General features: G+C 40.9%; 1 protein-coding gene across 1 annotated transcript in view; it reads left to right on the top strand.

The window, feature by feature from the left end:
- ESCO1 (establishment of sister chromatid cohesion N-acetyltransferase 1) overlaps positions 1-17,430 on the top strand; it is a 253,023-nt gene that overhangs the window by 74,499 nt on the left and 161,094 nt on the right. Inside the window, exons 7-8 of the mRNA XM_053714970.1 lie at positions 6,018-6,107; positions 12,104-12,247. Of these exons, the coding sequence (XP_053570945.1) occupies positions 6,018-6,107; positions 12,104-12,247 (234 nt within the window). The remainder of the gene's footprint in view (positions 1-6,017; positions 6,108-12,103; positions 12,248-17,430) is intronic.

Raw genomic sequence — 17,430 nt, 5'->3', positions numbered from 1 at the left:
TCGTCTCTTTCCAAAGCAAAGGCTCATACAGACATTGTTCTAGCCTTTCTCAGATCTCACGGGTGGAAGGTGAACGTAGAAAAGTGTTCCCTGTCTCCGTCGACAAGAGTTCCCTTCTTGGGAACTATAATAGATTCTTTAAAAATGAAGATCTTCCTGACAAAAGTCAGAAAGTCAAAGCTTCTAAACGCTTGTCAAGTTCTACACTCTATTCTGCAGCCTTCCATAGCTTAGTGCATGGAAGTAGTAGGGTTGATGGTTGCAGCAATGGACATAGTTCCTTTTGCTCGAATTCATCTAAGACCATTACAACTGTGCATGCTCAAGCAGTGGAATGGGGACTATACAGACTTGTCTCCAAAGATTCAAGTAGACCAGATGACCAGAGACTCACTCCGTTGGTGGTTGTCACAGGATCACCTGTCTCAGGGAATGAGTTTCCGCAGACCAGAGTGGGTCATTGTCACGACCGACGCCAGTCTATTTGGCTGGGGCGCGGTCTGGGATTCCCTGAAAGCTCAGGGTCTCTATGGTCTCTTCTCCCGATAAACATCCTGGAACTGAGAGCGATATTCAATGCTCTCCGGGCTTGGACTCAACTAGGGAAGGCCGGATTCATAAGATTCCAGTCAGACAACATGACGACTGTAGCTTACATCAACCATCAGGGAGGAACAAAGAGTTCCTTGGCGATGAGAGATTTATCCAAGATCATCAAATGGGCGGAGGATCACTCCTGCCATCTATCTGCAATTCACATCCCAGGAGTAGACAACTGGGAGGCGGATTATCTGAGTCGTCAGACTTTCCATCTGGGGGAGTGGGAACTCCACCCGGAGGTTTTTGCCCAGTTGACTCAATTATGGGGCATTCCAGACATGGATCTGATGGCGTCTCGTCAGAACTTCAAGGGTCCTGGCTACGGGTCCAGATCCAGGGATCCCAAGGCGACTCTAGTGGATGCATTAGTGACGCCTTTGTCGTTCAACCTAGCTTATGCGTTTCCACCGTTCCCTCTCCTTCCCAGGCTTGTAGCCAGGATCAAACAGGAGAAGGCCTCAGTGATTCTGATAGCTCCTGCGTGGCCACACAGGACTTGGTATGCAGACCTGGTGAATATGTCATCGGCTCCACCAGGGAAGCTACCTTTGAGACAGGATCTTCTAGTACAAGGTCTATTCGAACATCCAAATCTAGTTTCTCTCCAGCTGACTGCTTGGAAATTGAACGCTTGATTTTATCCAAGCGCGGGTTTTCAGATTCAGTGATAGATACTCTGGTCCAAGCCAGAAAACCTGTGACTAGAAGGATTTACCATAAAATATGGAAAAGATATATCTGTTGGTGTGAATCCAAGGGATTCTCATGGATTAAAATTCCCAGGATCCTCTCCTTTCTCCAAGAAGGTTTGGATAAGGGATTGTCAGCGAGTTCTCTAGAAGGACAGATCTCTGCTTTATCTGTCTTGTTACACAAACGACTGGCAGCTGTGCCAGATGTACAAGCTTTTGTACAGGCTTTGGTCAGAATCAAGCCTGTTTACAGACCTTTGACTCCTCCTTGGAGTCTAAATTTATTTTTTTCAGTTCTTCAAGGGGTTCCATTTGAACCCTTTACATTCCATAGATATCAAGTTACTATCTTGGAAAGTTCTGTTTTTGGTTGCTATTTCTTCTGCTAGAAGAGTTTCTGAACTATCTGCTTTGCAGTGTGATCCACCCTATCTGGTGTTCCATTCAGATAAGTTTGTTTTGCGTACCAAGCCTGGTTTTCTTCCAAAAGTTGTTTCCAACAAGAATATTAACCAGGAAATAGTTGTCCCTTCTTTGTGTCCGAATCCAGTTTCAAAGAAGGAACGTTTGTTACACAATTTAGATGTAGTCCGTGCTTTAAAGTTCTATTTAGAAGAAACAAAGGATTTCAGACAAACTTCTTCTTTGTTTGTCGTTTATTCTGGTAAGAGGAGAGGACAAAAAGCTACTGCTACCTCTCTTTCTTTCTGGCTGAAAAGCATTATCCGATTGGCTTATGAGACTGCCGGACGGCAGCCTCCTGAATGAATCACAGCTCACTCTACTAGGGCTGTGGCTTCCACATGGGCCTTCAAGAACGAGGCTTCTGTTGATCAGATATGTAAGGCAGCGACTTGGTCTTCTCTGCACACTTTTGCCAAATTCTTCAAATTTGATACTTTTGCTTCTTCGGAGGCTATTTTTGGGAGAAAGGTTTTGCAAGCCGTGGTGCCTTCTGTTTAGGTAACCTGATTTTCTCCCTCCCTTCATCCGTGTCCTAAAGCTTTGGTATTGGTTCCCACAAGTAATGGATGACGCCGTGGACCGGACACACCAATGTTGGAGAAAACAGAATTTATGCTTACCTGATAAATTACTTTCTCCAACGGTGTGTCCGGTCCACGGCCCGCCCTGGTTTTTTAATTAGGTTTGAAAAATGTATTTCTCTATACACTACAGTCACCACGGCACCCTATAGTTTCTCCTTTTTTTCTCCTAACCGTCGGTCGAATGACTGGGGGGGCGGAGCCTGGGAGGGACTATATGGACAGCTCTTGCTGTGTGCTCTCCTTGCCTTTCCCTGTGGGGGAGGAGAATATCCCACAAGTAATGGATGACGCCGTGGACCGGACACACCGTTGGAGAAAGTAATTTATCAGGTAAGCATAAATTCTGTTTTTGCCTTTTGTTCAGCAAGGTCATTATATGTCCACGATAGATTTACAGGATGCATATCTGCACATTCCGATTCATCCAGACCACTATCAGTTTCTGAGATTCTCTTTTCTAGACAAGCATTACCAATTTGTCGCTCTTCCATTTAGCCTAGCAACAGCTCCAAGGATCTTTTTGAAGGTTCTCGGTTCTATCTGTAATCAAAGGACAGGGTATTGCAGTGTTTCCTTATTTGGATGATATCTTGGTTTTAGCTCAGTCTTTACATTTAACCGAATCTCACACTAATCAACTAGTGTTGTTTCTTCAAAGACATGGTTGGAGGATCAATTTACCAAAGAGTTTCTTGATTCCTCAGACAAGGGTCACCTTTTTAGGTTTCCAGATAGATTGTGTCCATGACTCTGTCCTTAACAGACAAGAGACAAATGAAATTGGATTCAGCTTGTCGAAACCTTCAGTCTCAATCATTTTCTTCAGTGGTTATGTGCATGGAAGTTTTAGGTCTCATGACTGCAGCATCGGACGCGATCCCCTTTGCTCGTTTTTACATGAGACTTCTACAGCTTTGTATGCTAAATCAATGGTGCAGGGATTGTACTCGGATATCACAATTGATTTACTTAAATCCCAACATTCAACGCTCTCTGACATGGTGGTTAGACCATCATTGTTTAATTCAGGGGGCCTCTTGTTTGTCCTACCTGGACTGTGATCACAACATATGCAAGTCTTTCAGGTTGGGGAGCTGTCTGGGGATCTCTGACAGCATATGGGGTTTGGAAACCTCAAGAGGCGAGGTTACCAATCAATATTTTAGAACTCAGTGCTATTTTCAGGGCTCTTCATGTTTGGCCTCTAAAGAGAGAACCATTCATTTTGACAATATCACAACTGTGGCATATGTCAATCATCCGGGTGGGACTCGCAGTCCCCTAGCTATGAAAGAAGTATCTTGGATACTTTCTTGGGCAGAATCCAGCTCTTGTCTAATTTCTGCGGTGCATATCCCTGGTGTAGACAATTGGGAAGCGGATTATCTCAGCCGTCAGACTTTACATCCGGGGAGTGGTCTCTCCATCCAGATGTATTTTGTCAGATTGTACAGATGTGGGGTCTTCCAGAAATAGATCTGATGGCTTCTCATTTAAACAAGTAACTTCCCAGGTACCTGTCCAGGGATCCTCAGGTGGAGATGGTGGATGCTCTAGGAGTTTCTTAGTTTTACCAACCTGCTTATATCTTTCCGCCTCTAGTTCTTCTTCCAAGAGTGATCTCCAAGATCATTATGGAACAATCGTATGCGTTTCTGATAGCACCAGCGTGGCCTCACAGGTTTTGGTATGCAGATCTTGTTTGGATGTCCAGTTGCCAGCCTTGCCCACTTCCTCTAAGACCAGACCTTCTGTCTCAAGGACCGTTTTTCCTTCAGGATCTCAAATCTTTAAATTTGAAGGTATAGAAATTGAACGCTTAGTGCTTAGTCATAGAGGTTTCTCTAACTCAGTGATTAATACTATGCTACAGGCTCGTATGTCTGTTTCAAGGAAGATTTATTATCGAGTTTGGAAGACCTATATTTCATGGTGTTCTTCTCATAAATTCTCCTGGCATTCTTTTAGAATTCCTAGAATCTTTACAGTTTCTTCAGGATGGTTTGGATAAAGGTTTGTCTGCAAGTACTTTGAAGGGACAAATCTCTGCTCTTTCTGTTTTATTTCATAGAAAGATTGCTAAGCTTCCTGATATTCACTGTTTTGTTCAGGTTTTGGTTCGTATCAAGCTTGTTAAATCACTCTCCTCCTTGGAGTCTTAATTTGGTTTTGAAGACGTTGCAGGGTCCTCCTTTTGAGCCTATGCATTCTTTGGATATTAAACTACTTTCTTGGAAAGTGTCGTTTCTTCTGGCTATCTCTTCAGCTAGAAGAGTTTCCGAATTGTCTGCTCTCTTGTGAGTCTCCTTTTCTGATTTTCCATCAGGATAAGTCTGTCTTGCTGACTTCGTTTAAATTTCTTCCTAAGGTTGTGAATTCTAACATTAGTAGGGAAATTGTTGTTCCTTCCTTGTGTCCTAATCCCAAGAATGCTCTTGAAAGATCTTTGGATGTTGTAAGAGCTTTGAAATATGTTGAAGCTACTAAAGATTTCAGGAAGACTTCTAGTCTATTTGTTGTCTTCTCTGGTTCTAGGAAAGGTCAGAATATCTATGCCTTTTGTTTGGCATCTTGGTTAAAGCTTTTGATTCATAAAGCTTATTTGGAGGCAGAACAGTCCCCGCCTCAGAGGATCACAGCTCATTCTACTAGACCAGTCTCCACTTCTTGGGCTTTTAAGAATGAAGCTTCAGTTTATCAGATTTGCAAAGCGGCAACTTGGTCTTCTTTGCATATATTTGCTAAATTTTACCATTTTGATGTATTTGCTTCTTCTGAAGCAGTGTTTGGTAGAAAAGTTCTTCAGGCAGCTGTTTCAGGTTGATTCTTCTGCTAATGTTTTAAGTTTTTTTTTCTTTCAATTTATAAGAAAAACTTATTTTTTGTGGATTTAATTTTTTCAACGGAAAATGGCTGTTTTTATTTTATCCCTCCCTTTCTAGTAACTCTTCTGTGGACTTCCACATCTTGAGTATTTCTATCCCATACGTCACTAGCTCATGGACTCTTGCCAATTACATGAAAGAAAACATAATTTATGTAAGAACTTACCTGATAAATTCATTTCTTTCATATTGCCAAGAGTCCATGAGACCCACCCTTTTTCTGGTGGTTATGATTTGTTTGTATAAAAGCACAATTATATTTCCAGTTCCTCTTTTTTTTTTGTATGCTTTTTACTCCTTTTTCTATCACCCCACTACTTGGCTATAAGTTAAACTGAATTGTGGATGTGGTGAGGGGTGTATTTATAGGCATTTTGAGGTTTGGGAAACTTTGCCCCTTCTGGTAGGATTGTATATCCCATACATCACTAGCTCATGGACTCTTGCCAATATGAAAGAAATGAATTTATCAGGTAAGTTCTTACATAAATTGTTTTTATTCATTTAGAGGGCTATTATTATAAATATAATTTGCAAATATTGCAGATATCACAAATACTTGAATTCTAAATAGGGTTTTTTAATTTATTTATGTTAAGTTGAGTTTTGAGTTTGATGTCTTTCCTTCGCTTTAATATTAGCCTTTTCTTGGCTTCTTAGTTAAACTAGGAGGGCACATTGCATTCCTACTAAACAATGTGCAGCTGATTGTTAATTGGGTTACAAAATTATACAGATTGCTAGGATTGTTAATTATTCTATCATTCTGCTTTATTTTGTTTTTAAATTAGGGGTGGAAGAAAGAAAGAATTGTTGCAGAGTATCCTGACGGGAAGGTGATAATGGTCTTGCCAGATGACCCCAAGTATGCACTAAGAAAGGTATTTAAGTTATTCTGCATTTGTCACTGCTAGGTGTCTGCACACAAGTAGGTTTGCGGTTTATAGCAGTGATGGCTAGTTTCTTTACACATGGGATCACATGGCAATCTTTTAGAAACTTTAAAGGGACGGTCAAGTCAAAATTAAACTTGATTCATGATTTAGATGGGTCATGTCATTTTAAACAACTTTCCAATTTCCTTTTATCATCAAATGTGCTTTGTTCTCTTGGTAATCTTTGTTGAAAGCTAAATCTAGGTAGGCTCATGCTAATTTATAAACCCTTGAAGGCTGCCTCTTATCTCAGTGCTTTTTGACAGTTTCACATGAACTAGCACTGTCTGTCATAGATAACATCGTGCTCACTCCCATGGAGTCAGCACTGATTGGATAAAATGCAGGTTTCTCAGAAGAACTGAAATAAGGGGGCAGTCTGCAGAGGCTTAAATACAAGGTAATCACAGAGTTAAAAAGTATTTTAAAATAACCGTGTTGGCTATGCAAAACAGGAGAATGGGTAATAAGGGGATTATCTATCTTTTTAAATTAAATTGGAGTAGGCTCTCATTTTCAGGGTGACATACACATTTATGGCTCTTACACATATATATGTATATATACACATAAAAATATACAAATACACATAAAAATATACAAATAGGCAAACATATACATATACACACATATAAACACACACTTGCATGCACACAAATGGACATACACATACAAAACACACATTGGCACACACATGCACACACAGACATACATGATAGCACTGGTGTCAGCTGGTTTGCAATTCATACTGACATACGAGCAGGAGTAAAATGTAGTTAAAGAGGTTGTGTCAGCAAATGCTGAGTAATTAAACATACGGTTTGCTCCTTCCCAGCAGCGTGCTATCAATTCGTAACTGCTGACCCAGCCTTCATCTCTATTCAGCAGTTGCCTCAACCCCACAGGAACCCACCCACTCTGTGCCTCTGCATATACAGTATACTGTGCCTGCCCTTATTACTCTAATGTTGGTGTCTTGGTGGGGCAGTTAGCCTGCACTGGCTTAAAGAATTTCCCTTATTTATTTTTTTTGCCATCCACAATCTTTACCCCTACAGAGAGACTACAGTTGTTCAAAAAAAATTGAGTAATGTATTTAGAAATAAAATAAAGACAGATCTGTATTTCTTGTATAGTTTCTTCTTGCAGATCATTACTTCATAAGACAACAGTATATTTTTAATAATTTTACTTAATTTAAAATGCAGAATTGCTTTTACTTGATAATAAAATAGTACTGTACTGGTTCTTCTGGCATATTGTCTTATGTAAAAGCAGCTCACTTGTTAATCTGAATTTTACTGTTTCCAGATTACTCACCTCTAAAATTGTCCTCAAAGCAGAAGCTACTGAAGTCCATATGTAAGGCAAAACCTTCCTCATGTGAGCCTGTGTTTCATGTATAGATGAGAAACTCTTCTAAAGTCTTAAAAGCTGGCCATCAGATGAGATGTTAGATAAGTGCAAGATATTATTTGCCTTTTATATTTGAAAGGGCTATATTTGTGGTTTTGTCTGATCCTTAGACCAGGATATGTGGCACTACTTTACATACTATAGTATCCAAATATCTCGCACACCCAGTGCAGCTGAAATCTGTCCTCTAGCCTTTCACTCAATGCTACACATCCTCCCCCTAAACGTCTCTTTGTAGTTATACACACCGATAACTATTCAATTTGTCCTCATTTCAAATTGCTGTTTGTACAGCCCACCAAATAAAGCTCCCTCTTCTGGATATCAGACCCTAAATCAATTAGCTGCTCATCCAATACTTGAGTATGTGAAGGGGCAAATTTATCAAAAGGACAATGTCCCTGTCGTTGTGCACCTGATATCTATAAAGCAGTAGTTTAAACAGCTCAGATCCGAAAGGGGTAATTGACAAGTTCTGCTCTTGTGCATTTGGTTGCATGAGAGCATGGAGTGGCATTGCACAAGAATCCGCTCTTTACATTTCTGTTTCCTATAATGTGATGGTCCTTTTATTAAACAGTTTGGGCCACTCTTAATTTTCATTCTGTGAAGCACACCTTTTTAAAGAGTGATCACAGCAGGCAAAATAGGTTTGTTTGTGAAGTATACAATATCTATTTCTTTTTAAAGACATGAGTCCACGGATCATTTTCATTACTTATGGGATATATACCTCCTGGTCAGCAGGAGGAGGCAAAGAGCACCACAGCAGAGCTGTTAAATAGCTCCTCCCTTCCCTCCCACCCCAGTCATTCTCTTTGCCTACGTTAGTGATAGGAAGAGGTAAAGTGAAAGGGTAAACTATCCAAAAAGCCTGCTGTTGAATCCAAGACAGCATGAAGTGCATGCCTCCGTTCCGGTACCGGATCTGGTAGGGGGCAGACTGTCCTCCTTCGTTCAGGCTTGGATTCGAGACGTTAAGGATCGCTGGGCTATAGAAATAGTGTCTCAGGGATACAAACTGATATTCAAAAATTTTCCTCCCCGAGGAAGATTTCTTCTTTCAAGATTATCTGCAAACCAGATAAAAAAAAAGAGGCGTTCTTACATTGTGTAAGAGACCTCTCCTCCCTGGGAGTGATTATTCCCGTTCCAGTACAGGAACAGGGGCAGGGTTTTTATTCAAATCTATTTGTAGTTCCCAAAAAGGAGGTAACCTTCAGACCTATCTTAGACCTCAAGAGTCTAAACAAGTTTCTCAGAGTTCCATAATTCAAGATGGAAACTATTCATACCATTCTTCCATTGATCCAGGAGGGTCAATTTATAACGACAGTGGATTTAAAGGATGCATATCTACATGTTCCAATCCACAGAGATCATCACAAGTTCCTGAGGTTTGCCTTTCTGGACAAACACTTTCAGTTCATGACTCTTCCTTTCGGTTTGGCCATGGCTCCCAGAATTTTCACAAAGGTTCTGGGGTCTCTGCTGGCGGTTCTAAGACCGCGGGGCATTGTGGTGGCACCTTATCTGGAAGATATTCTAATCCAGGCGCCATCTTGTCAACAAGCAAGATCTCATACCGATGTTGTACTATCCTTCCTGAGAACTCACGGGTGGAAGGTAAATCTGGATAAGAGTTCCTTTATCCCGAAGACAAGGGTGACTTTCTTGGGAACTCTAATTGATTCCATATCTATGAGGATTTTTCTGACAGAGGTCAGGAAATCAAAGATTCTAGATACCTGTCGAGCCCTTCAGTCCACTCCTCGCCGTCAGTGGCTCAGTGCATGGAAGTAATCGGACTGATGGTGGCGGCAATGGACATCATCCCGTTTGCTCGGTTCCACCTCAGGCCTCTGCAGTTAAACATTCTCAGGCAGTGGAATGGAGATTATGCAGACTTGTCTCCTCGAATAACTCTGGAACAGGAAACAAGGGACTCTCTTCTATGGTGGTTGTCTCTGGATCATCTATCCCAAGGAACCTGCTTTCGCAGACCGTCCTGGGTGATTGTGACAACAGACGCCAGCCTTCTAGGGTGGGGAGCTGTCTGGGGTTCCCTAAAGGCTCAGGGAGTATGGACTCAGGCGGAGTCTGTTCTTCCTATAAACATTCTGGAACTAAGAGCGATCTTCAATGCTCTTCTAGCCTGGCCTCAGTTGCCTTCGGCTCAGTTTATCAGATTCCAGTCGGACAACATAACGTCAGTGGCCTACATCAATCATCAGGGAGGAACGAGGAGTTCCTTAGCGATGACTGAGGAAGCCAAGATAATCCGGTGGGTGGAGGCCCATTCTTGCCATCTGTCAGCGATCCACATTCCAGGAGTGGACAACTGGGAGGCGGACTTTCTGAGCAGGCAGACTTTTCATCCGGGAGAGTGGGAACTCCATCCGGAAGTGTTCTCCAACCTGATTCTCAAATGGGGTCGGCCGGAGTTAGATCTCATGGCATCTCGTCAGAATGTCAAGCTCCCAAGATACGGGTCGAGGTCCAGGGATCCCCAGGCGGAACTGATAGATTCTCTGGCAGTTCCTTGGTCCTACAACATAGCATACCTGTTTCTCCCGTTTGCTCTTCTTCCTCGGGTCATTGCTCAAATCAAACAGGAGAAGGCATCAGTGATCCTCATTGCCCCTGCTTGGCCTCTCAGGATTTGGTATGCAGATCTGGTGGACATGTCATCTCTGCCACCTTGCAGACTTCCATTGAGGGAGGACCTTCTAATTCAAGGACACTTCCTTCACCCAAATCTAGTTTCTCTGAAGCTGACTGCTTGGAGATTGAACACTTAATCTTATCCAAGCTGGGTTTTTCTGATTCGGTCATAGAGACCATGATTCAGACTCGTAAGCCTGTAGCTAGAAAGATTTACCATAAGATATGGCGTTAATATCTATATTGGTGCGAATCCAAGGGCTACTCATGGAGTAGAGTTAGGATTCCCCGAATTTTATCTTTTCTCCAAGAAGGTTTGGAGAAGGGTTTATCGACAATTTCCCTAAAGGGTCAAATCTCTGCCTTATCTATTTTGTTACACAAACGTCTGGCAGATGTCCCAGATGTACAATCTTTTTGTCAGGCCTTGGTTAGGATCAGATCTCCTCCATGGAGTTTGAATTTAGTTCTCAAAGTTCTTCAAGGGGCTCCGGTTGAGTCTATGCATTCCTTAGATATTAAGTTGTTATCTTGGAAAGTTTTATTTCTTGTTGCTATTTCTTCAGCTCGTAGAGTGTCTGAGCTCTTGGCGTTGCAATACACTTCGCCTTATCTTATTTTTCATTCAGATAAGGTAGTTTTACGTACTAAATTAGGTTTTCTTCCTAAGGTTGTTTCCGATACGAACATTAATCAGGAGATTGTTGTTCCTTCCTTGTGTCCTAATCCTTTTTCTCAGAAGGAACGTCTTCTGCACAATTTGGACGTAGTCCTTGCTTTGAAATTTTACTTGCAAGCGACTAGGGACTTTCGGCAGTCGTCTTCTTTATTTGTAATTTTTTCTGGAAAACGTAAGGGTCAGAAAGCTACGGCTACCTCTCTTTCTTTTTGGCTGAAGAGTATCATCCATTTTGCATATGAGACTGCTGGACAGAAGCCTCCCGACAGGGTTACGGCTCATTTCACTAGGGCTGTTGCTTCCTCATGGGCTTTCAAAAATAAAGCTTCTGTAGAACAGATTTGCAAGGCTGCAACTTGGTCCTCTCTTCACACTTTTTCTAAATTTTATAAATTTGATACCTTTGCCTCGGCTGAAACTGCTTTTGGGAGAAAGGTTCTTCAAGCAATGGTGCCTTCCGTTTAGATTCCCTGTCTTGTCCCTCCCGTATCATCTGTGTCCTCTAGCTTGGATATTGTATCCCATAGGTAATGAAGATAATCCGTGAACTCATAGTGTCTTTAAAAAGAAAAGAAAATGTATGCTTACCTGATAAATTTGTTTCTTTTTAGACATGATGAGTCCACGGCCTGCCCTGTTCTTTTAAGACATGTTGTTAATTATTGTAAACTTCAAACACCTCTGCACCTTGGGTTTTCCTTTCTTTTCCTAACTTCGGTCGAATGACTGGAGTGGGAGGGAAGGGAGGAGCTATTTAACAGCTCTGCTGTGGTGCTCTTTGCCTCCTCCTGCTGACCAGGAGGTATATATCCCATGATGATCCGTGGACTTGTGTCTAAAAAGAAACAAATTTATCAGGTAAGCATAAGTTTTTCTTTTTTTTTATTTAATTCTTTTAGGCTAGATTCACAGGTTCTTGCAACCATATATGCATTTGAGATATTAGATGTTTAATGTTTATTTTGCTATTGATTTTCTTCTATACCTTAAATCCATGTGCCTTAAAGTCTGGCCTAGTTACCTGATATTTTATTTTGGAAAGTACTAAAATGATGAGATTAGGTCCTTCATATTATGAACACAAGTTCTCTAGATTTCTGAATGTTTTTGCTTGCTGCGGGATGAGGAGTTTAAAAAAACATTAGTAATGCAATGTAAAAAATATATATCCTTTATGTTTTAGGTGGAAGAAATCCGAGAGATGGTGGATAATGATTTAGGCTTCCAGCAGGTACCCCTTAAGCTGCATTCCAGGACAAAGACCTTTTTATTTATTACAGATGATAAAAAAGTATCTGGATGCTTAATAGCAGAGCATATACATTGGGTATGTATTCCACTTTTTTTCACTGTAAAGCCCACAATGCATTGTCACTTGTGGGCAGGACACAGCTGATTAGCTTTTGCATGTCGCTGTCGATTGCCTGCAAGTCCTGTTCAGGTCTCATTAGAGTAACAATGCTGCATCTTTTCCATTTGTTGAAAATGTCTGTGGTGTCAGAAGTATCCCAAAACTCCTGACACACATTTTGCTTTGTATATCAGAGGTTCATAAAAATGCCCACAATTGAGCATGAAATGTAGAAATAATGAAAATATATATGATAAAAATAAGGTAGCTACTTAGCGTAAATAAGCACTAAAAAACATCATAAATAAACCACAGTGCATACAAATTTGTGAATGAAAATATATAGTTTGTTACATTGTATGAGATAAACCTACCATTTTTATCATTGCATTGAAACAAAAAACCCTTCTAAGCACATCAATATTAAATGGACAGTAAACAAGTTACTTTACATGCAATGGGTATTCAATACTGATGTCACCTGTCTATAAATTAATGTTATAGCTGTTGAATTAACGTAAAATAATACTTTTTAAAATGTTCTTCTAGCCTCCCTAAGATGATCATTTTTTTTCCATTGGCACATTATAGGACCACTGCAAAAATATCAGTTTCTCTGGTTTTACTATTTATAGGTATATGTTTCTTTCATGTAATTAGCAAGAGTCCATAAGCTAGTGACGTATGGGATATACATTCCTACCAGGAGGGGCAAAGTTTCCCAAACCTCAAAATGCCTATAAATACACCCCTCACCACACCCACAATTCAGTTTTGCAAACTTTGCCTCCCGTGGAGGTGGTGAAGTAAGTTTGTGCTAGATTCTTCGTTGATATGCGCTTCGCAGCAGGCTGGAGCCCGGTTTTCCTCTCAGAGTGCAGTGAATGTCAGAGGGATGTGAAGAGAGTATTGCCTATTTGAATACAATGGTCTTCCTCTAGGGCAGAGCTTTCCAAACTTTTCATGTTGGTGACACACTTTGTAGACCTACATCATTTCGCAACACAGTAATTCAGTTGTACTAGCAAAAAGGAGGTTAAACCAACTTGTTTTAAAAGATACGGACACATACATAAATTATATAACAACAAAATGCATTTACAAGTAACAGTATGTATGTGCAAGAATTAAAAAAAGTTTAATAACACCAATAGCTACTTACTATTTTAATGGGATGTATGAGGTTGATGGGATGAACACAGTTTCGTAATATTTGGTGTAATATTAGATAAAGACACTCGCATTTCATCATCAAGCATTTTTAAGCTTCCACTTCCTATCCATATATCAAGAGGAGGAGCAGCAATGCACTACTGGGAGCTAGCTGCAAAAAAACCCCCACTGACTTCTGACTTCAGCTCAGCATTTAAAGCTGTCACCCTCAGAGCTCTGCGAGTCCGACTGACTACTGCCCGTGCTGCAAACACACTGCTGTCCCACTCACTGACTATACGTGCAGTCCAGGCCCGGACTGACCATAGGGCATGTCGGGCATTTGCCCGGTGGGCCGCCGCTTCCCTTAGCTCTGCCCACCATTACGGCAAGGTCAGTAGCTCTGTGCTGACTGACTGACCCAGAATTAAAGATTCTAACTGCTGATTTTTGGGGCACTGTTCTCACTGGCACATCAGGGGGCGTCACTTAAGCACCATAAAAAGGCCACACCAGGGGGCACAGACTTGCATACAGCGGCCGTGAGAATCCTCCACTTACTTCTTGCAAGTGGATCTCACGGTCGCTGTATGCAGACAGGACAGGAGCTGCCTGCACATGCTATCAATCCGGCCAGAAGTGGGAGGAGCAGGTGGTCCTCCGAGTTCTGTGCTGCTAGCCTGGCTGCCTGGGAGGAAGTGAAAATGGTGACACAGTGACCTCCTACAAACCCATCACTTCCTCTCATCGTCCTAAGTAGCGTGCGCATGAAGGAGGGAAGAGGGCGAGGGAGGCAGCCACATCCAGGGTGACTATACTAGGAGCGTGTACATTATATAAGTTAAGAAAACACAAATATTGTATATCTTACGTGCAATGGGAGTTTTTCTGTGGCTTATAAACTGTGCTATCTCATGTAGTCATAGATACCACCAGAGCTGCTTCTTACATTTTTACAAGGCTTTGGTTATTGTATTGTAATGTGGATTGTAAACTGTAGTTGTTTGAACTACATTTTATATGCAAACACTTTTATCTCTACAAAATATGTGGGTAGTCTTTACTTATCTTTGAAATGAAAAACAATAATATAAGATTTTGCGATTGCATAACAAAAAAAACAAGTTTGGTTTCTTCATGTAAGCTCAGTGTAATAAACGAGGTAAAACAAAGCGGCATTTGAAAATTAGACACTTTTCTCCCACTCCTTTCTTTCAGAGGCCTTGTTTCAGAAGCTTTAGAAAACCAATATTCAGTGTTTTTGTGCTGAGAGACGTAGGGTAGCTTAATAAGTAAATAAACCTATACCGAGGAGAGAACCTAGTTACGAGCGTGGTACTGACTATATTGAGTAAGGGTAACGGCCTGATAACATCTTCATGCAGGTCAGTGGTCAATATATAGCGCGCCGCCTTTGCTGTGGGGGGGGGGAGTGGGCCTCTTTGCCCTAAAATGCCCGGGCCTTTTTTTGGTCCCAGTCCGGCCCTGGTGCAGTCACAAGCCAATTAAGGAGACTACACGTGCAGTCAGGAGCCAATGTGCCGCCAAATCCGCCTATGGTAATAGTTTCAGTTCCCACTGAGCTGTGCCAATTGGTTAAGATGAGACTGTGACCCACTAGGTATCAATCACGTGTCAACCATGTGATATGCGTAGCAGGCAGGTGGAAAGTCAGAAACCAAAAAACAATAAAAAAAAAAAATTAAATTTAAACAAAAAATTGTGCTGAAGCAGGGACACACCTACACACTGCTGCCGACACACTAGTGTGTCCCGACACACAGTTTGGAAAGCACTGCTCTAGGGGATCTATTTCATAGGTTCTCTGTTATCGGTCGTAGAGATTTCTTCTCCTACCTCCCTTTTTAGATCGACGATATACTCTAATATACCATTACCTCTACTGATTCTCGTTTCAGTACTGGTTTGGCTATCTACTATATGTAGATGAGTGTCTTAGGGTAAGTAAGTCTTATTTTATTATGACACTCTAAAGCTATGGTTGGGCACTTTATTTATAAAGTTCTAAATATATGTGTTTAAACTTATATTTGCCATGATTCAGGGTAATCAGTATTCCTTATTTCAGACAGTCAGTTTCATTATTTGGGATAATGCATATGAATGATTATTTTTTCTTACCTTAAAATTTTTTTCAATTGACTTTTTTCTCTGTGGGCTGTTAGGCTCGCGGGGCTGAAAATGCTTCAATTTATTGTGTCATTTTTGGCGCGGACTTTTTTGTCATTTCCGGCGCACTAATTGACGCCGGAAGTTTGTTCGTGGTTGCATCATTTTTTTACGTATTTGTATTCAGACGTTTTTTTGCGCCAAAAATGTGGGCGTCGTCTTTGTCGGCGTCACCGGATGTAGCGTCATATTTGGCGCCAAAAAATATAGGCGTTGTACTTAGCGCCAATAATGTGGGCGTCATTTTTGGCCCCAAAAAATGTGGGCGTCATTCTTGTGTCCACCTTTTTTTGTGATGAATGTCATGATAAACTTTCTAATGCAGATTGTATTTCCATTAGTAATAATCCATTACCTGTTGTTGTTCCCTCAACATCTAATGCTCAGGATGTTCCTGTTAATGTAAAATAATTTGTTTCTAAATCTATTAGGAAGGCTCTGTCTGTTATTCCTCCTTCCAGTAAACGTAAAAGGTCTTTTAAAACTTCTCATATTTCAGATGAATTTTTAAGTGACCGCCATAATTCTGACTTGTCTGTTTCTGATGAGGATCTATCTGGTTCAGAAGACTGTCTCAGATATTGACACTGATAAATCTTCATATTTATTTAAAATGGATTTTATTCGTTCTTTACTTAAAGAAGTGTTAATCGCATTAGATATGGAGGAGTCTAGTCCTCTTGATACTAAATCTACTAAGCTTTAAATTCGTTTTTCAAACCTCATATAGTTATTCCAGAAGTTTTTCCTGTCCCTAATGCTATTTCTGAAGTAATTTCTAGGGAATGGAATAATCTGGGTACTTCATTTACTCCTCCTAAAAAGTTTAAGAAATTGTACCCTGTGCCATCTGATAGATTAGAGTTTTGGGACAAAATCCCTAAAGTTGATGTGGCTATCTCTACTCTTGCTAAACGTATTACTATTCCTACGGCGGATAGTACTTCCTTTAAGGATCCTTTAGATAGGAAGCTTGAATCCTTTCTAAGGAGAGCTCATTTATGTTCAGGTAATCTTCTTAGACCTGCTATTTCTTTGGCTGATGTTGCTGCTGCTTCCACTTTTTGGTTGGAGGCTTTAGCGCAACAAGTGTCAGACCATAATACTCATAGCATTGTTAAACTTCTTCAACATGCTAATAACTTTATTTGTGATGCCATTTTTGATATCATTAGAATTGATGTCAGGTATATGTCTTTAGCTATTTTAGCTAGAAGAGCTTTATGGCTTAAAACTTGGAATGCAGATATGACTTCTAAGTCAACTTTGCTTTCTCTTTCTTTCCAAGGTAATAAATTATTTGGTTCTCAGTTGGATTCTATTATTTCAACTGTTACTAGGGGGAAAGGAACCTTTTTGCCTCAGGACAAAAAATCTAAAAGTAAATACAGGGCTGCTAATCGTTTTCGTTCCTTTTGTCAGAATAAGGAACAAAAGCCTGACCCTTCCCCCTAAAGGAACGGTTTCCGTTTGGAAACCTTCTCCAGTCTGGAATAAATCCAAGCATTTTAGAAAGTCAAAGCCAGCTCCCAAGTCCACATGAAGGTGCGGCCCTCATTCCAGCACAGCTGGTAGGGGGCAGGTTACGATTTTTCAAAGATATTTGGATCAATTCGATTCACAGTCTTTGGATTCAGAACATTGTTTCACAAGGGTACAGAATAGGTTTCAAGGTAAGGCCGCCTGCGAGAAGATTTTTTCTCTCTCGCATTCCAACAAACCCACTGAAGGCTCAGGCGTTTCTGAAATGTGTTTCAGAGTTGGCTGGGGTAATTGTGCCAGTTCCAGTTCTGGAACGGGGTCTGGGGTTTTTACTC

This window comes from Bombina bombina, chromosome 5, assembly GCF_027579735.1.
Source record: "Bombina bombina isolate aBomBom1 chromosome 5, aBomBom1.pri, whole genome shotgun sequence".
In the NCBI taxonomy this organism is placed as follows: Eukaryota; Metazoa; Chordata; class Amphibia; order Anura; family Bombinatoridae; genus Bombina; species Bombina bombina.
Note: the sequence above shows the minus strand (reverse complement) of the source record. Positions and strands in the feature narration are given on the sequence as shown.